The 26903-nt window shown below is 35.7% G+C and overlaps 2 protein-coding genes across 3 annotated transcripts; one reads left to right on the forward strand and one right to left on the reverse strand.

Annotated features, from left to right (window-relative positions):
* The first annotated feature begins 1438 nt into the window (after nt 1-1438).
* tgfa (transforming growth factor, alpha) lies at nt 1439-17888 on the forward strand. Its single transcript, XM_038286372.1, is given in 8 exon segments — nt 1439-1736; nt 6827-6976; nt 7079-7252; nt 10822-10936; nt 13053-13174; nt 13177-13202; nt 13286-13400; nt 16637-17888. Coding segments are annotated over 7 exon segments (714 nt in total). The 5' UTR covers nt 1439-1696; the 3' UTR covers nt 13373-13400; nt 16637-17888.
* Nucleotides 17889-21499: 3611 nt separating this feature from the next.
* On the reverse strand, nt 21500-26795 carry hdhd3 (haloacid dehalogenase-like hydrolase domain containing 3). 2 transcript variants are annotated; one of them, XM_038286371.1, is made up of 3 exons: nt 26629-26795; nt 22265-22627; nt 21500-22173 (listed from the first exon to the last, which is right to left on the reverse strand). In XM_038286371.1, exons 2-3 carry the CDS (start codon nt 22595-22597, stop codon nt 21775-21777), a joined length of 732 nt encoding a protein of 243 aa, XP_038142299.1. In that variant the 5' UTR covers nt 22598-22627; nt 26629-26795; the 3' UTR covers nt 21500-21774. The 2 variants fall into 2 exon arrangements, with proteins under 2 accessions (XP_038142299.1, XP_038142298.1); XM_038286370.1 differs by having other exon boundaries at nt 21583-22173; nt 22265-22602; nt 26629-26788.
* Nucleotides 26796-26903: the final 108 nt, after the last annotated feature.

A 26903-nucleotide genomic window follows, 5' to 3' on the forward strand; every position in this document is an offset into this window, starting at 1 on the left:
ATTTGCTTTTAAACTTTATTTCGAATCAAGTCATATTAAATTAAATGATTTTATTCTGAAGGGACCAAAAGTAAACAGTTTTGACCTCAAGAGGTGCACAAAAATAAATAAATAAAGGTAATCAATTTAATTAATTAAAGAACGAGAGCCTTTGGAAAAACAAAAGATTAGCTGCTTTTAAAAATCCACTCATGCAACTTGGACTAAAGGCTGAGTTAGGTCCAACAAAAGCAGAACAGTACTTTGAATCCATAGGCAAATTAATTACTTTGTCAGCAAAAAACAAGGTCTTAGGAAAATCTGATTAAGATTTACTCTGCCCATCACTTCCAGTTCCAGGAGCTTGACCTAAAGGTGTTTTTAAACAAAGATGCTGATAAAAAATACCTAGAAAGAACTATTTATTATTATTTTATTTCTGTTTTAAACAAACAGAATAATCTGTCTTTAAGAAACGTGTTAATTTAGCTATCAATGATTTCATTGTACTGAAAAGCCTGTCTTGATCAGTCTTTGTCTTATCCATCTTATATGTTTTATTAACATATTATACGCATATATTGTCAGATAATATCATGTCTTGAGAAATAAGACAAAGTCAATTACCATTTTAGGAATTTTCACAGATATCCACATTTCAAAGAATTCTGTCCAGATGATATAGATATAATGTTGTCAGCAAAATGAATGGGCAGATGATCGAACAGAAGGTAGATAAAAATACAGTTGAGCCTAAATTTGGAGGAAAAAACAAAAATCTAAAAAAATAACCACAGCTGAAATAAAATAAGTGTAGAAATTGTTAAGTTGTAGGACCTCAGACATGGTTATATCAAATTTTTTTTTGGTCTGCCTTTCAAAAGATATTCAGAAAACTGATCTAGATGAATACAGTTTAAAAAAAATACGCTTTAGGGGTTAAAATCCCTATATATGTTAAACGATTAGACATTTTTGTTCACAAGTTAACTAATGTTCGGTTATAGACATCTATATTGAGAAAAAAACTATAATCCATTTTCTGCTATAAGTTGCATCATTTTCTTCTTAACTGTTGCTCAGTGTTGCACAAACACACATATTAAATGCCTTTTGAATTTTTTTGTTTAGCTCAGTTGCACTGAGATTTTTAGTACATATAAAGTTTTTGTTTTTCTCCTAAATTCGATGTACTTAGTGTTTAACTGTTATTTTATATACATATTTTATGTTTTAATTGTCTCTTGGTGTGTATAAGCATGCTTGGATTTACCTTTCCATTTGTTGTGTATATATGTGAATTTTCCTACTAAGAATAAAAGACAATTCAACTCAGTCAGACAGCAATGTTAGACTGGAGTGTCACGCGTTGAAATGTATGTGGATCAAACAGTGATTGATATTGAGGTCAGAGTGGAGCGCTCATCCCCCCTCCCCCACTAGTGTCTAATTGGTCTTCTCTGACAGGATTATGGGAGTTTTCTAAATTGAGCAGCAGGCTGACAGAGGAGAGAAGATACTATACACCAGACTGTAGCTGTTTTAAAAACACTTGTGTTCATTTCACTCTCTGGATCTGATGGTGACTTTAGCCCCGTGATTGTCGGATTAAATTCCCATCATCGCTGCTGCTGCTGCTGCTGCTTCAATCCTCATGTGGTTCCTCAGCACGCGCTCATTTCTCTGAAGCCGCTCCTCGGATCCCTCTGTCGGCACAATGACTCGGATTTTCTGGGATGCCATATTCCTAATAAGCGGTAAGTCTTTGGGTCTGGGTTTAATTTGAAATGTAAAGTTTAAATGATCCAGAAAAGTGTTTAATAAACAAACAACAACAAGATCTTAGTGTGCCTTCCTTATAACAAAAAATGACCACACAGTTTATTTTTAAAAAAAGTTTAATTTGTGCTATGTTGTGATTTAAAGACTACAAACAATAATGTGTTGTCCTTCAGCTTTTCAGCCTTTAGTTGTGATTGCATGTCGTCGACCTGGTGTGTATTTATAGTGCTATGGTCTCATCCTTTTAGTGGTGCTCGACCTTGTAAACCATTGTTTGGTATCAGGTAAAGTGAATGAGGAACAATGATAGAAAACTTTCAGTGTCATGCAGGTTTTGTACATGATTGCTTTCATGGTTCTATTTAAATGTGCATTTAGCTCATAGTTTTAAGTCTCTCTGTGTGTGTATGTATATATGTATATATATATATATATATATATATATATATATATATATATATATATATATATATATATATATATATATATATATATATATATTCTGTCACACTTATTCCAAGTGTCACAAGGGGTGCTGGTGCCTATCTTCACCATTGCAGGGCAACAAAGAGACAAACGACACAAACAACCATTCACACTCACACCTAAGGAGAATCTAGAGAAGCCAATTAACTTAATAGTCATGTTTGTGGACTATGGGAAGAACCCATGCATGCTCGGGGAGAACATACAAACTCCTATTTATTTATTTTTTTGGGGGGACTGTAAGTCATAGACTAGGTGAGTCTGCAACCTGTGGCCCTTAATAACTTTGGCTAACAAGTATAGGGAATCAATATTCAGATATTTTGCTTTGCATTGTTTCCTGTCTTTTTACTGCATTGAGTTTCATCAAAGTTATTGCATCAAAAATACCTGTATTTTCCTATAATCTCCCTGTAATATTTTCATTATTTCCGACCAGCTGTTTGGATTATAAAGGTTGCAAACCTCTGGTATAGATCCCCACAAAGAAGTACACAATTGTAAGGGAAAGGCTAAATGGTTTTAAAACATTTTTCACATTCTAAGTGGAACATGCATTTATGTTCAGTTCCTTTTTACACTGAAACCCTTGAATAAACTCCAGCACAACCAAATGCCTTCAGATGTAGTTTAATTTATTTAAGAGCATTAATGAACAAATTACATAATTGCAGAAGAGGAACCCAACAGGCAGTTTGCAGGGAAACTCTAAACATTTTACAGAACATTTGTTAACCATCACCCATAAATGCAACTGTTCCTTCCATCCATTGATACCTAATAGAATAGCAGAAAAGCAACACTGCAAACCCCTTCAACAACTTGTAAGCACATTGATGGGGGGGTGGGGGGTGATAAAATGTATGGATAGCTAATGTAGATGGGTTAAAACTGAAGCAAGATTTCTTTAATAACCTCCAAGCTCCTTCTGTAACAACAAATCACAGGACAGAATCCGAGCTTCCATTAAATTGTAAGGAAATTATTACTGCAATAAAATCGATGCAGAGTGGCAAGGCACCAGGCCCAGATGGATATCCCATAGAGTTCTTTAAAAAGTTTTCTCATAAACTATCAACAATTCTACTCGATATGTTTAACGACTCACTGTCCCATGGATCACTCCCGCAGACATTGACTGAAGCATCAATTACCCTCCTGCTAAAGCCAGGTAAAGATAGCAAAGAGTGTAGCTTGTACAGACCCATCTCCCTCCTAAACTGTGATGTGAAGATCCTGGCCAAAGCCCTTGCCTTACGCCTTGAAACCACAATACATGACGTTATTTCTGCTGACCAAACTGGTTTTATTTCAGGCCGACATTCATTCACAAATATCCGTCAGCTCTTAAATGTTATCCACTCTCCTGTGTCCAGCGCTGTACCTGAAGTAGTTATCGCGCTGGATGCAGAGAAAGCTTTTGATCGGGTAGAATGGGGATATTTATTTGCATGTCTAAAGAAATTTGGATATGGCCCCAATTTGGTCTCGTGGATTAAACTTTTGTATACCTCTCCCAAAGCCTGTGTAATCACTAATGGTAAACGCTCACAGTACTTTCATCTATCAAGGGGCACCCGTCAGGGCTGTCCAATCAGTCCATTGTTGTTTGCCTTGGCTATAGAACCCCTGTCTATTACTCTCAAAACTTCCCCATCCATTACTGGGATCATTAGGAGGGGTAGAGAGTTCAAGGTATCTCTTTATGCTGACGATTTATTAATGTATGTATCTGACCCTGCTTTATGTGCTCCTCATATCATTCACACCCTGAAGAGGTTTGGCGCCCTCTCTGGGTACAAACTGAACTTAAATAAAAGTGAATGCTATCCTGTTAATGACTTGGCCCTTCAAATACAGGATAGTGCCCTGCCGTTCCATCTGTCTAAAAACGGCTTTAAATACCTGGGCATTAATATTACAAGAGATCTGCAGAATCTTTACCAAGAAAACTTCTATCAGTTATTCGAGAAAATTAAATTAGATTTAAAGAAATGGAAATTACTTCATCTATCTCTGGCAGGAAAAGTTAATTGTATCAAAATGAACGTGCTTCCCAGATTTCTTTATCTATTTCAATGCATCCCACTTTATCTTCCTAAATCTTTTTTTAAATCTATTGATAAGGCTCTGATTTCATTCATATGGAACGGGAAGAAGCCTAGAATACGGTTAGAACTGTTACAGAGGCCTAAAAACCAAGGTGGCTTAGCCCTTCCAAACTTATGTCACTACTATTGGGCCTCAAATGTTCAAAAAATTATGTACTGGCTCCACACTCCTGATGCAGACTGGTGCCACTTTGAAGCTGTATCTTGCATCTCTACTTCTCTTAGAGCCCTGATCACTTCCAACCCTCCCCTCCCCTTCTCACAATATACTAACAATCCTATAGTCATAAACACTCTCAAAATATGGTCTCAGCTCAGACAGAACTTTGGGTTTAATAACCTTCTCCATCTGGGTCCTATACACAATAATCACCTTTTCCTCCCAGCTAAGGTAGACTCTGAGTTTACTTTCTGGCAGAAACGTGGCATTCTTAATTTTGAGGACTTGTACATAAATGATAGCTTTGGAACCTTTGAAGATGTGTCACATAAATTTGGCCTCCCTCGGTCTAGCTTATTTAGATATTTCCAAATCCGCCACTTTCTTCAACATCACGACCCCAGTTTTCCATACATATTACCTTCTGGTCTAGATGATCTATTAAAATCTCAGTTTAATTCCAAAAGACTGGTCTCCAGAATCTATGATAGTATACTCTCTTTTAAAAACATAACACTAGAAAAGACCAGAGCAGACTGGGTGGAAGAGCTGGGGGAGGACTTGGAAAAGGACACTTGGGAAAACGCGTTATTAAGAGTAAACAACAGCACTTTCTGTGCTAAGCTTAATATTATACAATTTAAGGTCCTACATCGTATTCACTATTCCAAATCAAGACTAGCTAAAATATATCCTAACATAGATGCAAGATGTGACAGGTGTCGAAAAACTCCAGCTGACTTGACGCATATGTTTTGGTCATGCCCAGCCCTGGCAACCTACTGGTCAACCATCTTTAAAACACTATCAGAAGGATTGAATATTAACCTTCAACCCAACGTCGCTATGGCCATATTTGGTGCCATAGATGGAAGATATATGACATTAAGGGAAGGCCATAGAAACATAATTGCTTTTACAACGCTGCTCGCAAGGAGAAGAATCTTACTGCATTGGAAATCTAAAAATCCACCCAAGGTGTCCTTGTGGTTTAGTGACCTGACACACTTCATGCAATTAGAGAAAATGAAATATACTCTAAGGGGATCTAAGGACAAATTTTTCTCTGTCTGGGGTCCGTTACTGACACATATATGTAAACTTAAAACTGTGCCCACTTAAATACCCTCTGCCAGTCCTTCAGAGTTTGTATATGTGATTTGCATTCAACCCATGTGTACCATTCCCGGTGAGGTGCACAGTCTTGGTGCTGGAGAACTGAGATAAATGTTCGTTATGTTTACTTGCATGCGTGCATATCTGGATGTACATATGTATGTAAAACTGATTATTATAATTTTTTTTTTTTTTTTTTCTTTTTAATCTATCCATATATTTCATTACTCTCATTTATTACTACGATAATTTATTTATTTATTTTATTTAACTATTATTATTATTATTTTTTTATTTTTTTTATTATTTTTTTTTTAATCTTTTTTCTTTAATTATTTATTCTATATATATATATATATATATATATATATATATGTATAAGTACGGGTATATGTAGGTGTGCATGTATACATGTGTATATATGTATATGTCCCCTATTTATTTATTTATCTAATTTTATTTATTTTTTTTATTTTTTTTTATTTTTTTAGCTATTGTCTATTTTTGTATTACTTTTAACTATCTACTCCTGCTAGATTGGTGTCCAAACGGTTGTCGGGATGGGGGGGTTAAAATATAAATATGAGTATCATGCCTCTTGTATGGAAATTATAGATTGTACCACTGATGCTCATAAAAAAAAAAAAAAAAAAAAAAAAACTGAAGCAATGTACTTTATTTTGTGTTTCTTTAAAAGCATATATAGTAGAACCTGGAGCCATCAACATTCTAGGCCCTTCTTAATTAAAAAAAATAAAAAAGCTTTTAGACTTATTTAGACCAGATTAAATTAAATAATGAATAATCATCTTTAATTCAGGCTTTGAGACCAGAGTTTGAAACCTAGAAATATTGCCTAGCTGGAAAAGTGATCTGGAAGCTGGAAGTGAGCTGGAAAGTGATGAAAACTTATCTAAAAGGAGACAACTTTTAATTCCCAGCTGGGAAGAACAGCACCACCGAATCATCAATGTAGAAAACGAGGACTGTGCAGGGATGAGTGGTGGGGTGGGGGTGTTTACGACTGGCTCAGCTAGAGCATCCTTGAAACAGTATTGCAAGTGTCTCTAATAGAAAAAAAAAATCTTTTTAAACCAAACAAGGAGGATGTTGTTTTGGGAGGAAATGTTTATATTTTATCTGGTAAGGATGACATATCTGAAAGAGAATTATTATCTTTTTGTCTTTGCAGGTTCCTTCTTCTCATTTGGAGCAGGGCCCAGCGGTTCATCTGTAATTGAAGGCAATATTTCTATTACCTCTGCTCCAGGCACATCCAGTCACAGCTCTATGGTTATCAGTGACAAAGGCAATACTACAGCTAACTTTCTTACAGTAAAAAGTAAGAGGAGTATTTGTAATGATGCCTAAAGGCAGATTCTTTGGTTTTTGTTCTGCTCTCTATTGAAATTTATCTGACTTTGTGTCTTTGCATTTTCCCCAGGTTCTCTTGATTCATCAGAAGCGGAGCAAAGAAATACAACAGTAAAAAATTTTACAGCTACTCTTAATTCCTCTGCTGCTGTTACTTATATGACAAGCAGCTCCTCGGCGACCAGCAGCACAAGTTTGACAACCAGAAAACCTGCTGCAACGACCAGCAAACATCCAGTTAAAAGTAAGTTATACTCTCACAACCATGCTAGATCCCCATGGGAGATCCCTGCTGCTGCTTCTGTTACACTGTGTTGCAAATGCTGATAAGTGGTCCTAAAGGCTGCAGTTTTAATGAATTAACAATGATGAGTTGTACATTCAGCTATTTCCCCAATGCTGGTGATACAGTATTGAACTATTGTGTGAAAAGCAAGCTACTTTCCCTCAAGAGCTGTTTTTTGTGTCAGCGTTACTTGGGTTCGGCTGCCAAAATCACATGGAAAGAGAGGGCTTGGTAGGCAGATGCCTGCAGGACAACAGGGTGCTTTCATGGAGTCTGAAGGACTGAAACAATGCATGCAGGCTGTGATCCAAACTCCCATTTACCGTTGGAATGGAGAGTGTGACGAGGTTTGTAATGCAACTATCTATCTGGATGTTCATCCTCGTTGTCACTCTAAGAGCCTCACTGTGGCATCTGTTACTGGTGCTTAAGCAACAACTCATCGCTTACATGTGAGAAATGTTCTGCTTAGCCTGGCTGTTTGTTGACTCGATCTGGTGTTTTGTTCGTCAGGGTGTAAATTAAGATAGCCGCTTTATAATAGACAACAAAAACCTGCTGAACAGGGTTTTATTTCTTCCGAGAAGCTGTTGCTGTAGGGATATGCTTTTTATAAAACCTAACACCTGATGGCCAGAGCTTTTTTTTACCTCCTATTTTAACAGCTTTCTTTGGCTGTTTTTTTTTTTTTTTTCTTTTGCCTTCCAGGTACAGTGAAAGATGTCTTTCAGCACTTGATGGAAGTAAAACCTTAGCCGCCTTATTACTGGTGGTGTGTGGGTGTCAGCTTTAGGCTCTGTTACAAGTCTGTTTCAGGCCTCTAACAAGCTTTATTTTTATTTTAAGATTTGTCATTGTTGGTGCCATGTTATGTGGATCGGGTTATTTTTAATCAAAGCACACCAGTTTAAGGTTATTTTATACTTACAAAATGACAAAAAACTAACAAAGATCTTCACTTTTGTGTGGCTGAAACAAAACCATCAAACTGATAAAACTAAAATATAAAAAAAACAAAAGAGTAAAGCTCTGAATTCTCACAACAGCTTTCATTTCCTTACAGATTAATTGAAAATACTAACATATTATAAAACAGAACATGACAACAAAGGTAATTAAATCTGTTCCCAGGAAAATGTTTCTTTCTAAACTGTTTTTACTGTAGGAAAAATGCTTGAAAGTTTGTATTTTCTGGGAATACCATAAAGTTCTGTAGCTGTAAACTTGGGTTCCTAAAAGCTGCTTCATGTCCATGTTGCACCAGCCAAACCAGCCCAGGACAGTTAAACTATAATATCCAGTTTCTCTGCATTTCTTTTTTTTTTTTTCCATTTGATTTATGATCCGATTGATAAAACTGGACCCAATAATTGGACGCAATTAACAACATCGATTTAGCTGATATGGATGAAGATGCTTGGATGCTGGTGCGTTTGAGATGATTTCTTGTTAAAATAACCCGTTACAATCAAATGTCGTTTCCAGCATAAAGCAACATGATGTTTTCAAGACTTTGCACCTTACTGCATAGTTGACTGCCACACAAATTTAGTGAGAAATTCTCTTTAACTCCTAAATTATATTAAAGAAAATCTTTCTTAGATTACTTCAAGTCAGTGGCATCTTTGGAAAATCTCGTCATTGTCTTTAAGTGGTTCTAGTTTCGATGTTATAGTTCCTGTTGCTGGATTATTGTGGTCAGTTCTGTGGGTCTGAGGAATATGAATTAATATTAAGGCGGATAAATTAAAATTTTCATTGAGCAGTTAGACAACAATTACTGATCTTTATCTTCATGTTGAAATGAAATAGGAACCCGACATTAAATATATTTTTAAACTTTTAAACTGCTTTCATTATCTTTGCAAAGATTCATCAATTGAAGTGTTGATGGAAAAGAAAACAAAACAGGAAGAGTTAATCATTCCTTCTAGCAAGTAATCCCTTTCTTATGCTACTTGATAAGGAAAATAAATACATAAACCAGTCAACATAATGACTTCCAAAAACAAGTATATATAACTAAAGGGGAAACATTTTACTAGGAAATAATTGTATTTATTTTAAATGTTAACAGATAAAGACAGTCAAACTCAAAAGCACCTTGTTCTACTGTACATTTAAATATGAAAAGTAAACTTAAGGGAGGAAAGAAGGTTGGAGCCAAAAAACAAGATTGAGATTCAACCTCCATCAGATTTTAGGAACAAAAGCATAAAATTGGAAAGAATTTAAGTGCCAAACATTGTTTTGGTGAAAATTGAGTAGAAATGGTGTTTGCAGATTTACGTTATGTGGTTTTGATGAACTTTGCCTTTAGCTGAAAGGCTGAAATTTCAGCTGAACAATCTTTTGAAATAGCAAGTTTTTTCTGAGGTAGGATGGTTTTCATCTCTGATACAATTTCTGAGGTATGTGACTTGTCATATCATCGGCTCACTTCGGGCATGGTGGAGTTTGGCAATAGGTGACTGCTGTGCTCCTTTTGCTCCTGCATAATTAGACCTAAAATAATAATATTTTGTGTCTAAACTGTCTTTTATGGTATGGTTTAAGTAGGTATGGTTTATTTATATAGCACCTTTCTCAGACAAGCATCACAAAATATTCTACAATATGGGGCATAAAATACAAAGCAGCAAAATATAAAATACCTATAGTAATTAGGGGTGTGCAAAATAATCGTCATGATGATGCATCGTGATTCTAATTTTCGTGATCTACTGCATCGATTCTTGAGACCAAGTATCGATTATTAATTAAAAAGAAAAACAAATAAAATTGCATGCATGGTTGGCGAACATCAGCCAAAAACGAGTGTAATACAACCTAGTCCAGTAGATGTCGCTGCAAATGTGTTGACGCACGCTGCCTTGTGTAACAAGCATTTCCGGCCGCGGGATACTGTGCCTACCCATTCAAAAACAAAACATGGAGGAGAAAATATTGCAATGCATCGCAATAATTCAAGTATCGTGATGCATCGTGATAGAATCGCATCGTGGCCTGTGAATCGTGATTCGAATCGAATCGTGACTTCTTTGGCAATACCCACCCCTAATAGTAATACAAAATAAATACAATCATAGTGTGAGGCATGGTCTGTGCTGTATGTCTAGTTTTTTTTTTCCTGCTTGATTTACTGTCCATAGTTTATTGCTACGGCCTGTCGTGTTTATACATTTTTTTTTTTTTTCATGTGTGTGTGGCCTGTCCCATTTGTAAATGCCTCCCTGCCCTGGAGCACCAGATGAGGATCAGCTTCCATGATAACTCTCTTGTTTACATGTTCATCTTAGAAATAATTTTAAATAATTCTCACTTCACCATCTTAAATGAAGAAAAAAAAGTAAACTTTTTAAATGTTTGGTTTGTGTAAGCATCTATTTTCTGGAGATGCTGGTAGATGGTGATACTCGCATTTATTAGTTAATCTATAGACATTTTTACTCAAACTGTTTTCACATTTCAAATGACGCCATCTGTCTAAACAATAACAAAGGAAACTTTATTTGTTGCCCTCCCAGAGTTTGTGGCTGCGGCTGTTCGCTCTCATTTCAGCGACTGTCCTGACTCCCATCAGCATTTCTGCTTTCATGGCACTTGCCGCTTCCTGATTCTGGAGGAGACGCCTGCATGTGTGTAAGTTGACAGATTGTTGGTATTAAATCCTTCCACATAACTTTCTGGGAATCCTATACTAAAATTCGACAGTATAGCTCTTAGAATTAAAACTCCCAAAACTTTTATTTTAAATCTAATATTTCCAAACGGGATGCACTCCAATTTACCTAACTGCTTCGATTGCTTTAGATTATGTTGTGTCTTTACAGCTCTCTGGGCTGCTAGAGCAAAGCTGGCGCTTTACATGTTCTACATGCTGTTGGAGCAAAGCACAACCATCTGCCGGCAAGGACATTAGTGAAATTTTAAGATCTAAAGCTGTTGGTGCTGGAAGGCTGCAGTTAGTTTTAGGGTGTGTAGTTTCAGTATGCAATCCCAGGAATGAAAGATAAAACAACTTCAGTCAAACTTTGCTAAATAAGTAAACAAAAAAAAAAACTAGAAATCACAAAATTCCTACATTGTTGCTGATTTTCAATTAAAAACATGAATAAATAAAAAAAGCACTTAAGTTTTCTAGTTGCAGATTTAATATTTTTCCACCAGTGCATTTAAAGTAGTATATGCGTTAGACCCAGGTTTACAGTATGGTCCTCTGGTTACATGAGGATTTGAACATGGCTTAAACTGTTTTTAAATGAAAGTCCAGACAATATATTTTTAGTTTTACATCTTTCTTGGAATTTATATGGACATACCGGTGTGTTCTTCTTAAATTTATGTTTTGTTTTCATATTAAGGTGAAGATGTTTTTTACTTGATGATATGACTTTATATTGTTTATTGCCGCCTCTTTTAGGCATTTTTTACATTGGAAAAACGATCTAAAAATAAGTAAAAATTTCTTATATTAGGTGTATTTACCTCTAATTTGAGATAAATTAATAAGGTAAATAAGATTTGCCAATTGAATAAGTATGTTATTAAAATATGTTAAGTAGATACAACGCACTTGAAATAAGTTAACGCATTTTTTTTTTTTTTTTATGTAAATTGTCTAAGTGTCTCACTTAACTCCTCAATTCAAGAAAAAAAAAGCACTTATTTTAAGACAAAATTACTTATTTAGATTTCAGTTTTTTTCCAATGTAGCCACTACTCATACCAGGCTTTATTTTGGTCTGGTTAAAGATAATAGTTTAGAATCCAACGTAATAAAGTAACAACTTGAATACCCCCTTGATTTACAGTGATTATGCTCCACTCTTTATCTTAGTACTACTGAACTTAAAGAGGCAAACTGTAGACCAAAAAGACTGAGTTAACTAGGGCTGCAACTAAAGATTATTTTGCAAATAGATTAATCTGTCAAATATTTTTTCAATTAATCTATACTCAGATATCAAAAGGTTGCTTAAAGAAGTTTTTTTTTTTTTTTTACGAAATTAAACCAGATGAAACTAGAATTTTTCCACTTCAGGTATTCTGGATAGAACATATTGACATACATTTTTATCACATATTTTTTTAATCTAAAATGCAACATGTTTACATAATATTTTTTTAACACTTTTGATATAATTCCTACTCTAAGTGGGTTGCTCTGTCAGCTAAAGGCATGTTTTAGAGTCTCTATACTCCAGTTAATGATTAATCGATTGCTAAATCAGTTGACGATTATTTCAATAATCGATTAATCACGATTAATTCGATTAATTGTTTCCGCACTAGAGTTAACCTTATCAAGGCAATACTGGGAGAATCTGATCTGTAGCTGATAAACTGTCCATTTATGTGATTTGCTCATGCACAGTTTTACACAGCTGTTGATCAGCTTTTTTCTGTTAACTCTCTTGCACATTCGCCTGTCTAGATTTACGTTTTATAGCTCCATACCTTTTTTTTATTTTTATTCATATTTCTTTAGTTTAAGATTTGTCTTATTTTTGGGGGGGGGCATCCTTTCTAATAAATGACAGTGACAGGAAAATAATTTATTATATAAGACATTGTCTTTTTGTGTATTCACCTCTATCGTAGATGTTTTTAATAACTTAGTTTGTTTCTTGGAGGGTTTCATTGATTTCTCTTATTCTATTATTGTTGGAGGTTTTCCAGCTTCACCCAGCCAATGTTTAACTGGACATAAACAGGACCTTCTAATGTTCATTTAGGTCTTCCATCTGGTTTGCAGGTGTCATCCAGGATTTGTTGGGATGAGGTGTGAACATGCAGACCTGCTCGCTGTGGTAGCAACAAACCACAGAAAGCAGGCCGTGGCCACAGCTCTGGTCCTGTGTGTGATCGGCTGTGTCCTCATCATGGTGTTGTGTTCTTTCTTGCAGTAAGTCACATGCGTGATGCATTTAAGTCTTAGACTCTGTTTACAGCCTCACTACATCACCACTTCTATTGTTTCTTCTTCAGCTGCTGGTGGAGGGAGGACTGCCGGAGGCAGAGCCGATCACATCTCTATCTGGCAGAAAAGCACGGAGTGGCATGCTATCCCCCTGAGAGTGGTACTTATCCCTCTTTCTTTATGGTGATGGATCCCATGTTTTTGCACACATATATATATACACACACACACACACACACACACACACACACACACACACACACACACACACACACACACACACACACACACACACACACACACACACACACACACACACACACACACACAAACAAACAAACAGTGGGGTAAATAAGTATTTGACCCCTTGCTGATTTTGCAGGTTTGTCCACTTACAAAGAATGCAACAATTTACAATTTTAATCATATGTACACTCTAACAGTGAGAGACAGAATCCCAAAGAACATTCCAGAAATTCACATCATATGAATTTATAAAAATTGATAGGGTTGTCAAAAGTATCGATACTCAAAAAAGTATCAATACTGAAACGTATTATCTGGATACAATACTCGTTTTTAAAAGTATCCATACAGTGCCACCACCAGTGGCACCTAAGCAGTCATTCATCTAAAGTGCAGAATAGAGGACAATGCACTTTCTGAACACTGTGTGATTGAATAATTCTGAGCACTTTTCAGTTTCAGGCTTTTTTTGTAACAGGTGCAGCTGCTGAGAATTATTTTTGTTTCTTAACTGGTTTGGCTAGTGTCATTGTTATGTGTGAAAAGCATAGCCAAGGAAGGAACACTTAATTTTAATTTTAGAAGTTTTTTATCAAGCTTTCTTAATATTGTGCACAGCATACAACCTTTATTGTATTTATTTATTGTATTTTATTTATTAATGAAAATATTTCTGTAGAATTTTGGAGTCTTTGTTTTTATCCTTGTGGTATCGAAAATGGTATCGAATATTTTCCTTAGTATCGGAATCGAGTTGAAAAGTTTAGTATCGTGACAACACTAAAAATTGATAACCATCTGATGAGGAAAAACAAGTATTTGACCCCCTACCAAACAGCAAGTATTCTTTTACCAGATACCAGGGTGTATAAAGTCTTAAGTGGGAAACAAGTGACAAAATCTAACTGCCACCTCCGGTCGGCCATTTAATCAAAGATTTGATCTTCCTGGCATTATTTATTAGATTTAGAGAGGAGGATGGGAAAACAAAGCCTATTTTGAAGTGCTCATGTTTTAGTTGCAGTGTGTTTTTGTTGTTGTTGTTGGTTGCTGCATAATTGTCTGTTTAAAAATACCATATTCCCAGTAATTACTTTTGAATCAGATGGCAGCGAGACTATATTTGCACCTTGTGTGTTTCTTTTTTGAGTAACTTGGTGAACATGAAATTTTTTTGGGGGGGGAGTCTGTTACAGTTAAATAATAAAACCCTAAAAAGGAATACTTTGAGATTAATAGATAGATATACTCTATTTATTCCAAGCTGGGAAATTGCAGAGTAGCAGCATCTTTACACATATTGACAGTTACAACGCAATGAGGTAAAAATAAAATAAAATCCAGACGTAGAGAAACGAAGGAAAGAGAAGACACTAACAAGTAAATGAAAGTTAAAAAAGCCGTTAACAGTCTGCTCAATCACTAAGGGCCACAATTGTGATTAAAAGTATTATTATATGTATTACCGTAATATATACCGTTTATACCACTGAGTAAGAGTGTTTGAGGAATAACTACTCATTGAACACAGGGATATTTAATGACAGTTAGACTGAGGTTATAAAGAAAAAAACAACATTTATCTCTTGAATAATCAAAATCTATGGCTCCAACATTAAACCAGTATCCCACCTCGGACTCCCTTCCAATCTAATCCCAAATCAGCTGTTAAAGAAACTCAATTGGAGCGATTACGAAACCACAGGCACTGGTTCTTTTTCCGGCCAGATAATAGGATACCTTGATGAGCCGGATTATACAGAGTAAGAAGTGCTGGTTGGAGAGAAACAGATCAACTCCTGGCGGACTTGGCTAAATAGAGATTGGATATTTTGGCAGTTGCTGTGAATGCAGTCAATACCTTGTCTTTGAGGTCAAGAAAATAACCATGGTATAAAGAACATGGAGAGACAAAGAAGGTGTGGAAAAATATCTATTGTTGAAGGTCTACAGTTTTAGTTGGATAGAATTTGATCTTCTGTTAAGTAGAGGATTTAAAAATCTCCTTCCTGTCCAATCCTCCTTCCTTTTTATTTTTTATTTTTTAAACCACTGTCCCTCTGACCGCTGTATGCTGCCAATAAAATCAGCTTCTAACTGTGCCCAACAAACTGGCCGTAGCAGGCAAAACCTCTGTACTACACCTTGTCAAAACTATTACATTCCTATCTTCGGCAAACATTGGACATTGTGGCCACTCTCTGGAACCAGCTTTCCTTTAGCTAAGAGTCGGTATTCTGACTAAGATACATTTTGCAAGAATAGTCTGTTGAAAGGAATCATGGTTTATATAATTTTCATATATATAGAAATCTAATAAAATATCCTTTGCACTTGCTTTCAACTTCCTTAATCTTTTAACCAGAAATGGAATGTAGAGCAGCTTTTAGAAGACAGTGATGGTAAAGAGTAGTCCATATGTGTGATTTAAACTGTCTTGCACAAACAGTGTAAACCTCTTTATGAAGCACAAAAAGCTTCATAAAGACAAAGGAGCGTTAAATGGATGTCAAAGAGGTCATGGTTAAAGTTGTTGAAAAAATATTACATGTCACCCTGAACATATACATTTATTGAATCATGGCGGGGGTTGCATTATTCTGTGTGAGATATTTTTCTTTAGTGGGAAAAGGGTAGATATCTAGATTTGGTGATAAGATGGATGGAGGTGGACAATATCCGAAGCTGCAAAGGATTTGATAAAAGGATTTGATGAAAGGGATGATCAAAGGGCCTAGTCGAGGTCCAGACTGAAATTTTTTTGAGGACTGGTGCTCAGACTGAATGTTGAGCCATGTTCCCCATTCACTTTGACTGAGCTTGAGCCCTTTTGCAAAGGATAAGAAAACTAGGCTTTGCATCTATGATTACAGCAATAGTTGTTTTTATAGGCTTGAATGCAAATGGCTGAGGCACTTTAGAAATAAAGTATGCATTGCTTTGATAATGTTGGTCTAGCATACCAAATCTTTCAAGTATTATACAATATGACACTCTTTCATAATTAGGAAAATGGTTATGACTTTTAAAACTGGTCTGACACTGATTTTTGGTTTATTCCTGTTTACTTATCATGACTCACCCAAAAGAAGAGTTGAAAAATTGAAAGCTCAGACTGTGGACCTCATAATACTGAATTGTTACCAATAGCTGTCTCTTTTATTTACTTTCAGTGGTTTGACAAGACATCTTGCTGAAGAACCGTTTGAAACGTGCATTTCTCGTCTGCATGGTGCCTCTGACTTCGGAGATTCATCTCAATCAATCCAGAACATCAAAGGCAACATGCTGTTTTATTTAATGTTACTAAACTAGGGATTTTTCACATTGGAGAAGAGTTGCTCTGGTATATGTATACACTCCCCTACATCTGCTTACAATGACTGGGCCTTTCAGACTGCAAAAGACAGATGCGTTCATTTTACCCTTACCCTGAAATACGCTCAGATCCCCAACAGTCTATCTGCATCTTAAACCATGCATGGAAAAGAGCTCCATGTACTGATCACTGCTTTGGATGACCTAGAGGACATCATCTTCACTGACTCTGCTGATTAGCCAACCATTTTTAAAGGTGGACGGCAATGAGTTCTCATAATTCAGAGGACCGCAGTTCCTATTTTTTTTTTTCCTTTTATCATCTGTGCACGTTTTCCTTCAGAACTTGTTAAGCACGAACAACATTTTTAGTAACCGATGGTGCAGGAAAAATGATGCTTTGATCATGTTTTAGTGTCTTTTGTTTTTTATAGGAGGAACTCACTTTACCAGATAGAAGTAGGAATTGTCTAACTGGTCTGAATGATGTCTAATTTCCTGGACTCTAACTTTTATAAACGAATAACACAACTGAAAAATGTTCTTATGTAACCTGAAGGAAACTAGATTTTTTTTTTTCAACATTTCAGAGGTTATCAGTTTATTGTAATTCCTAAGCTGCACTTGAACATATTCTGTTTTTTTTTTAGATTGGGAGCTGTAACTGTACCATTATGTTAATCCTGGGAGGCCACTTTTTTATCCTAAGCTGCTTTTATAAAGGTGTACTTTTAAGTTTGCCTTTTTATAAACTTTACACCCTGCACATTGTTGTCCTTTAAAATAGCATCGAGGCGTGGAGATGCCAAAAAAAAAAACGCTAACTGCCTGAATGAGCACTAATGGGAAGAAGCACTATTTATTCACATTGTCTTAGGATGCATACGTGTATAAAGTGGAAACAACAACATCAAAATTATTACTGTTACAGCTTTTGTTCTACTTTGACTTTACTACTTTTTTTTTTTTTTTTTTAAAGCCTCTGAATGCTTGAAGAAATCTTTAAAGGAATTGATATCGGCATACCTGAATATATATTTTTGTGTAAGAAAAAAAAAAAAGTTCAATAAATATTGGGTATTTGATTGCCAAAAGAAATCTAAAAAACATGATAAAGTTGTTTTTGTTTAAAAGATCTGAACTATATTTTGTTCTATATTAGTAAAATCCTCTGAAATTTACTGTACCCTTGTGGTCAGATTTTTGTTATGGCTGAAAAGCTACACTTATTTGTTCTTTCCAATGAAAGATTAAATATGAAAATGTTTTTCTTGTTTATTTTATATAAGTGCAGTGGATTTCAAAAGTACACACACCTTGAGAAAAACAAAACGATCCTCTTTTTTGGGGGGTTCAAAATATAATTTCCTGGTTTGTTAGACTCATTACCCAGTTAGTTTAGGGAGATGGTATCCATGACTGGATGTTGTCTTTGATAGAAAAATCTGTCTAGTAACTCTGGTGGGGCCCAAGGGATCGTAGTTCTTTCAATAATGCTGTTTGTGAAATTGTCTTCTTCATTTTGCAGACTTTTTGTAACTTTCATATTCTCCCACATTTTCTCCACTTACTAATGGCAGGTTTCACTGTGGTTGTATAATTCGGCAGAATCTCTTCTAATCTTGTCCTGACGTAAACATTTATACAATGAATTTCTCTCTACAAAGGATGAGTCAAAGGATGCAAATGTTTGGAATTCCTCTGAGAGCTTCACCTTATCTCTGGTAAATTAGAGTCACTGCAGCTAAAGATTAAATAAAGTTATTTTGAAGTTTAAGGGATTGCACAAAACCAGCTATTGCAGATTTTTTTTTAAATATATTTGTCAAAGTAATTTGGTTTTCTACTTTACTTGCAAAATATGTGTTAAATAAAAAACAAACAAAAGCTTTCTCATTTATGGTGTCATTTATTAGTCTGAAGCCTGGCTTTTTGATAGCACTGCAAGCATTATAAATCTTTATTCCCATCCGTCATCATTTGACCCTCTTCTAACTTCAGAAGCTCTTTTCTTTTTTTATATCTCCCTCCACGCATCTTTGTTTTCCTATTCTTTTTTTTTTTACTTTAAATATTTTAAGAGGTGAAGAAAGCTGAACCATGGAGCCCAGACAAGTTTCCAACAAAAGGCCTGAGTGCTTTTATATCTGAGGGAAATGTTTCCAGCCTTTGCGTCACACGATCTGAACCTTCTCCCATTGAAGTGTTTGTTCTTGGCTCTAACTGCACTGTAGGGTTGGAGTGTTCTGTGTTACAATGCTATGCTGCATCCTTTCTCATTCTTCCCTTTTCTCTATCCACCAGAGAAGCCTCGTTTTGAAATCTCATTATGTCGCCAATTGGATTTGGGCGAAGCTCTTTAGAGCCGTCTGGCTGAGCTTCTAAACCAGTTTTGAATTAAGCAGCTCTTCTGGTCGCAGTCATGAAAACAAACAAATTTTTTAGTCAGAATTCTCTCATTGTGGACACAAATAAATGCAAAAGAGGACAAATGGAACAGTTATTAAAAGCTGATTGTCTACTTGTATATCATGCCTTTATTTTCACTGATTAAATTAAAATCTGCCATGAACAAGTGCCAAGCTGTAATTTCTGTAAAAGGCCAAAGTCGTGCCTTGAAGATCGCCTCCCATGAAGGAGATCTTCCTCAAACCAATATCTCCTAGTATCTACTTCTGACCAGATGGTTTGAAATAAGAGTATTTACAAAGGCATTAGGGTTAAGCAATCCTTCCCTCTTTTTGCTGCTTAGCCCTGCAATAAATCTCTGTGAACAATAAAAGCTGTGCAGCCTCAGCTAAAGTATGGCTACATGCTTGTATATTTAATGTGCTTCAATAGTGTGTAACTTGAACCCACCCTGACAACTTCTATTTTATTTTCTGTACATTTTGGCATTTAAAATATTAAATCTATTTTTTTTTTGTAACAGGTTTACTGAAACATACTCAAGTTTTATAATAGAAGCGGGCATAAAGCCCACTCTTCCAGCTTTCATTTGTGGATATCCACATAATTGGATGAAACGTGTGGGAGTTTTAGCTCCTTAACATGTGCAACACTGTTTTTAAAGGGACTGAAAGTAATTGGACAATTAACTCAAAGGCTATTTCATGGGCAGGTGTCAGGCAATTCCTTTGTTATGTCACTCTGTCAAGCAGATAAAACGCCTGGAGTTGATTAGAGGAAGGAAGAAGGAAAAAGACCTGGACATCCATGGAAGACAACAGTTGTGTATGGGTACAGAATAACTCCCATACACTGGGGAAAAAAAAAAAAAAAATCTTTAACACTCTTCTTGAATTGAGCAGGAAGGTGAGACACTTTGGCAATTACACAATTTACATTTACTGCTATTTATTTTAAGCGCATAATATCTATCTTATTTTAAGTGTAAAAATACTAATTTTGTAGGCAGATTATCATATTTATCTACTAAAATTAAGGGTAAATACATTTATTTTAATGAATTTGATCAACTTCTACATTGTTTTTGCAGTGTAGTGAAAATAAACTTCTTTATAACAGTCAACCAAATAAGCAGAACTTTCCAGGAAGTACATGTGTCAATATTAAAATCTACCATAAAGAGAATCCTGCATGAAAGTAAATACAGAGGGTTCATTGCATGACAAAAGCCACTTATTAATTTCAAGAATAAAACAACTAATTGGGCAAAAAAAAATTGATTGCACTTCTGAAAGTTTATTTTAAAGATGAAACAAAGATCAACTTCTACGAGAATGATGGAGAGAAAAAAGTCTGGCGAAATCGTGGTACAATGATCCAAAGCATAACAAGTCATCTGTAAAACACGGTGGAGGTAGTGTGATGGCTTGGGCATGCCTGGCTGCCAGTGGCACTGGGTCACTAGTGTTTATTGATGATCTGTGAGCTCAAGACTTCAGGGAATACTTGCCAACAAAAGGGGTGTATAACAATCTATTTAGTTATCTTATTTTTTTCAATAACTTTTGAAGCCCTGGAATGATGGATTGTGTTTAAAAAATGGTTTAGCTCCTCACATTTTTATTCAATTGTTTTTTTAAACTTTCTGAACTAGAGCACAATGCCTAAACTTCAACTACATCTGAATTATTTTATTCAATATTTATTGTCCTTATGTTCAGAATCTCTAACACCTTACTTTAGGGGTTTTGGTCTGTTCAGAGCCAGGCCTGCTGCTGCGTTAATCGGTTGATAAGAAGTTCTGCCGAATTTAGAACTCTAAATTTTTTGGAAAAAGAAAAAGTTATTCTTGATTTAATAAACCAGCTGATCCTGTGGCAACACCTTAAATTCTATTCCAAAATACTTTAATTACAAAGCAAATTTAAATGTTATAAGCTGTAAATCTTGATGACTTTAGGCAGGAAGGATCCCTTTTAGCCATCTGAATCAGAAGAAGTCTGTTAGAAGATGCTGTAGTTTTACGACAGGCTGAGGAAGAGGAGAGACACTCTTCCTCAAAAAGAAAATAAACCTAATGCAGCTTAATTTGACCAAAATGGGTCAAAAAATCCTCAAGTTAATATTAGACACTTCTTCTAAGAGCTGCACAACCAGGAATTAGGACGAGAGGTTTATCCTTTTTCACCAAGTTGAACTGGATAGTTTTTTTTTTGTTTTTTTCCCCCTTAATTGAGTTGATACAATAATAGATTAATATGCATTTTAAAAAGAATGTTTTGAAATCAAGAAAACAAATAATAAGCTAATTATAAAAATGCACATATTTATTTTCAATAAATATTGCAGGGTAATGTTCTCATGTCAATGGTCAATTTTTAAGACATTAAAATAAATCTAAAGATGTTTAATAACACTGTAACAGTGAAAACACAATATACATCCTTATATGGCTTCTCTCATATTTCTATGCTGCAAAAAAATAAATTGTGCGTCGCATTGGTGCATCTAAGTTCACAAACAACATAGATGACATTCACTCCTTCCCAAAATAGATGTATAGATGTATTTTGTGTTTGAGTCATCAGGCCAAATGTTCCTGGAGGCGTAAAGGTAGATCGTCCAATGACACGATCCGGTGCTCCTGAGGGACATCCCCTTTGTCTTTGTGTGTGTTGTCTCTGTCTAGCAGAAAGCCGTGGATGCCCACAGACCGGGACGCGAGGTAATCGTACTCATAGTGGTCCCCGATGTGAGCCACTCTGTCAGCCGATGTGCCACATTTTTGGAGGGCCTGATGAAAGATTGCTGGACTGGGCTTCGCCACACCGGCCCCCTCTGATGTCACCACAAAGCTGAAGTGGGACAGCAGCCCACAGCTTCGTAGAATCTCTTCAAGGCGATTGTCGAAATTAGATACAACTCCCAGCTTCAGTCCAAGGGAAGAACATCTTGCAAGAGCTGTTTGAGAGTCTGGAAATACCTGGAAACAACATCAGACACATTTCCTCTAAATCCTTTACTTAAAAACTGTGTGTTCAAAAGCCTCTGATAACATGTGAAGTGATGATTACCTCCCAATTTTCAGCATTGCAGAAGTCGTGATAAAGTTTGGTAGCCATGGTATTTGCCAGGGCAGGGTCTTTGACCCCGCACTGGGAAAGGGTGTCTCGCACGACTCCTGTCCACCAAGTCTGTGCGTTCAGACCCTGAGAGATGCCGTAGTTCATGTATCTGCTGGAATAACGCCGGTAGGTCTCCCGGAAAGCAGCATTGACCTCTGCAGGTTGGAGGCTCAGCCCCCATTCTTCAGCCTCCTTGGAATACAAAAGTCCCACAGACCCGCGCACCTTCAGCAGGGTGTCTTTGACGTCCCACAACACCCAGCGCAGAGGACTGCCTCGCATTGCAGCTGTACAGATATGACACAGGCAAAACTGAGCAAAACATTAAAATTACTTTGTTAAAAATGATTTTTTCTGCAGTGCATTCAGAATCCTAAGAAAACTATAGAGACTGGGATATATAGTGTGTAATTTAATAATTATATTAGGGAAATCTGTGTGTAGTGTAAAATGGTCAGTGCAACAGATGAAACTTAAACATTTTTCTTACAAAAATAGAGAACTGCGTAAAGACTTTTCCAGCCTAAAATATTCAACTTGCAAATTTCCTGCAAACTGTTAAAAATATCGATGCATATAAAGTCAGAATTCTGCCAAAGAGGGCAAAAGATGAACCAATACTCCTTCAGGCAGTTATGTTCAATTCCTACACATATCAACTGTTCTTCACATTCCTTTTTAATGATATATGCAGCCAGATTCAGTACACAATCTGCAACACATGAGAGCATGGTTTTTCTCAACATGCTTCTGACCTGCTGTCTGCACGTCCGTGGCATCTGGCGGTACCCACCAAGAGAAACTAAACGCCCTATGATTGGCTATGTTTAATATAATCCCACCTCCTTAGATTATACTGTTTTCTTCCTGGTTGTGGTTAATAATGTTAACAAAGCATCTTCAAAATAAACACTGTTGTCTTAGAGAAAGGGTCTGCAAACTGTGGCCCCGGAGCCCAAAGTGGACCTTAAGACACCTGACAATAGCTTTTCCTTACTTTGATTAAAGATGCTAAAGAGCCGGATAATTTTCTAAAAAATACAGATAAAATGTAAAATACATGTTTTAGCTTTTTCTCCACTGAATTTCAAAATAAACTGACTATAATTATACATATTGTTTATCCTTTAAAAGTGGGGATTTATTTATTTATTTTTTTTTGTATAAATCTCCACGAATTTCTACAACCCATTAAAATGTATCTATTCTCTTTTTCCGTCATTTTAAAACCCTAAATTTGAAATGGCACTGTGGTTTTCCAAAAGCACAAATCTGGTGGTTATTTATTTAACATAAGTTATCTTTTTCCTTTAAAAGAAAAAAAAAAAAGCTAAGCTAATTTTTGCAGCTCTAAGTGAGTTTTATTAGCTGAACTGAAGTCAAAAACGTCTCTTTGGATTGTAAAGGTTCCTGACACCTGGTCTTGAAGTTTATTTTGACTTCATATGTAGCAGTAATCTTTGTTATTAATCTTCTAAATTCAATGTTGGACACAAAAAGGACAAATACTTAATAGATGCAAACTGATTAGAAAGACCCCTGCCTGTGTTCAACCATAAACATGTTCATGTTGCTCTCAAATTGCTCCACAGTAAACCACCGTTAGCATAGCTCACTCCTGTCAGACCACATCTATGACCATATTAGGCTCATTTACTTCACTTAACAAATTTCCAAATCTTGAAAACAGTGATTAGGCTGCAGATGCTTTTCTACAATTAAAAGCAACAACCAGGAAGAAAACAGTAGCCTGGTACTTCCTTCCCTTCCCATACTTACAGCGCCATAGGAGACGGCAGCCTCTCTAGTAGCTCTCTAGTTTCTACTCTTGGTTTCCTGTTTCTGTTTTTTTTCAACCCTTTTGTACTTTTAGTTTATTCTACTGCTTTCTTTTGATTGAACACGCAAAACAGAGTCAACTACTGCAGTCTTTCCTTAGCTCTCTAATGTGCAGATATTTTTATATCTAAAGGTAACATATTCCAAGACATTACAACTTTTCTTATGCTCTTTTGCACTATATACACTCTTTTTATGTTATCTGTTGCAATTTTATCTTTAATGGCATCTTGCTTTAACTCTTCCCTTTGTACTCTATATAAGTTACTGGAACCAGAATTTCCCTGAAGGAGTAATCCAAAGTGATAAATAAAGTTAAGTCTAAGTACAATCTCAAGAGGCAGGATCACCTAAAATGTGGCCAATCAAACGCTACTCCAGTGAGCATTTTCTGGGCCTCATGGTACTGAATCTACACATAGAGAGCAGTTCTTTTGTTTATGAACTCAAACTGCAGGTAGGAGTATTTATAATGTGTGCACCCATTACGCTAAGAAATCCCCTATGATGATAAATATCTCTCTACAGCTGTCTTCCTTCCACTTAATTTTCCAGTAACTTGTTTAAATGCAGCATAAGTCAACAGGGCTTATCCTGTTTAATGAGGGTGTCAATGACTATAATTACTAGAAAGTTGCCAGATGAGTAGGAATATCCATTAATTTGTCGGCCATGACTAATTTTCTGCCTTAAAACCACTTTTATTTAGCATATTTAATATTTGAAATGTCCTCAGCTGTATCCTATGGATTTGTGGTCATTTTAATATGCACTTCATATGTCATTTTATATGCACAAAAAGCATGTGGTGTCCCACTTATTTATGTAGCTTCTAATAGGTTGATCTTAAACTTTTTCCAGCAAAGCAGCTGTTTTCAAATGCATCTTATAAAGCTGAGACATCCCTAAAATGTCTCAGCTTGATATCCAGGGTAGGGGACACAGGAGGAGATAAAGTCTAAAGCTAAGTTTTGGAGATAAACTCATAATATGAAAAGGAATTGAACCTATTTGCATATTTGCACATAAATAGCAACATAAAACAAATTTCATGAACATGTTTCCATCAGTACCCGCAACGATAACCAAGTGGATCCTTGGAGAGAACAGTATCAGACAACAAGCACAAAGGTTTCCTCTGTGTAGCCAAAGTTATATGATCTGTTTTTTTTTTTTTTTGCCAAACACTGAACTCTTCATTATAGATGATGTCTCAGCTCTGATCTCCTCTGCTCAAATTAGTCAAGCAGCACTATGGATTCATCCAACCTGCACCTTTGCAGCACTGAAATATTTTAAGAATATTTGTGCTGTCATTAGGGTGGAAACAATCAGATTAATCGTGATTCATCGATTACTGAAATAATCTTCAACTAATTTAGTAATCAATTAATCGTTAACTGGAGAATAGAGACTGTGCTTTTAGCTGACAGAGCAACCCACTTTGAGCAGTAATTATATCAAAATTGTAAAACCAAAGATGAACATTTTGCAATAAAATAAAATAAAAAGTTTTCGTCTGTCAATATGCTCTACTGTATCTAGAATCTCTATCCAGACAGTTTTAGTTTCATCTGGTTTCATTTAGTAAAAAACTTCTCTAACCCTTTATAGAGCACTCAGTGAAACACTTTGAAAATCAAAATTTCAAGCCAATAGTGTTACTGAAATCCAGGACAACAAAAAAATGTGAATAATTTGATGGCAAAAATTTATGTCAATGTAATAACAAGAAATGTCAACTTTCTCAAATAAAGAAACACACTTTTTTTTGGTACAACATAACATTAGTTTATATACCTAAATATAATTGTTAACTAGGCTTATTAACTTTTAACTTTACTTTTAAACTTTTCAGTTAGATTTATACCATTTAATTGACTTGTTAATCCCCCCCTCCCAAAAGTGACTTGCCTTATAAAGGGTTATGGAACCTTTGGCTATCCAATTATTAATCAATTAATCCAGAAAAATAGACAGATTAATTGATTTGCTAAATAATGTTAGTTGCAGCCCAGCTGTCATTCCACTATAGCCTGTTAATTACTGTGTTTTCCTCCATTTCTTTCAGCATAACACTGTTTGACTTGGCTTCCTCAAAGCCTTTCTATTGTCTTTCCACCCTGGGATCGATTTATGCAAAACCTTTCCAGTAAACTTTCATAACTCTTGCTTTGATCCAGATTGTCACAAGAACCAGCTGCATGTTTCCTGCATGATTTAGATGAGTTTGATCAAACCTGCAAAAGACCAAATCCAACTAATACTGTAGAGAAGCTATATATTTATAAAAAGTAATCTTTTCTCACTGACCTTGACACATTTCACTGAACATAAACACATCAGTAGCCTGTTTTATAACATTCTGTTTATCAGCAGCATACAGAAAAAAAGCAGATTTACTGTCTGAGTCTCCCTGCTATTCAACATTTTACGTTGTTTTAGAGAAGAGAACAGAAAAGCTTTAACATTACCGATATAAAGTCTTCACGATCAGCAGCTATTTAAAAGCAAAATTATACAAACTCGTTCTCTCCTTCCTCTACATGTTGTTCTTCTTCTTCCCGTTGAAATTTTTTATGTCGGTTGCGAAAAATGATAGGTGAGCATTACCGCCACCAAGTGGTAAGAAGTGTGGAACATATGGCAAAAAAGAAAAACAAAATAAACTTTATACTGTTATAGAATTTAATCTGTTTCAAAAACTAAAATGTAACCTGATATCCTCTGCTTCCTGATTCCTTTTGTA

This window comes from Cyprinodon tularosa, unplaced genomic scaffold, assembly GCF_016077235.1.
Source record: "Cyprinodon tularosa strain WSP-4 unplaced genomic scaffold, ASM1607723v1 ctg224, whole genome shotgun sequence".
Taxonomy (NCBI): Eukaryota; Metazoa; Chordata; class Actinopteri; order Cyprinodontiformes; family Cyprinodontidae; genus Cyprinodon; species Cyprinodon tularosa.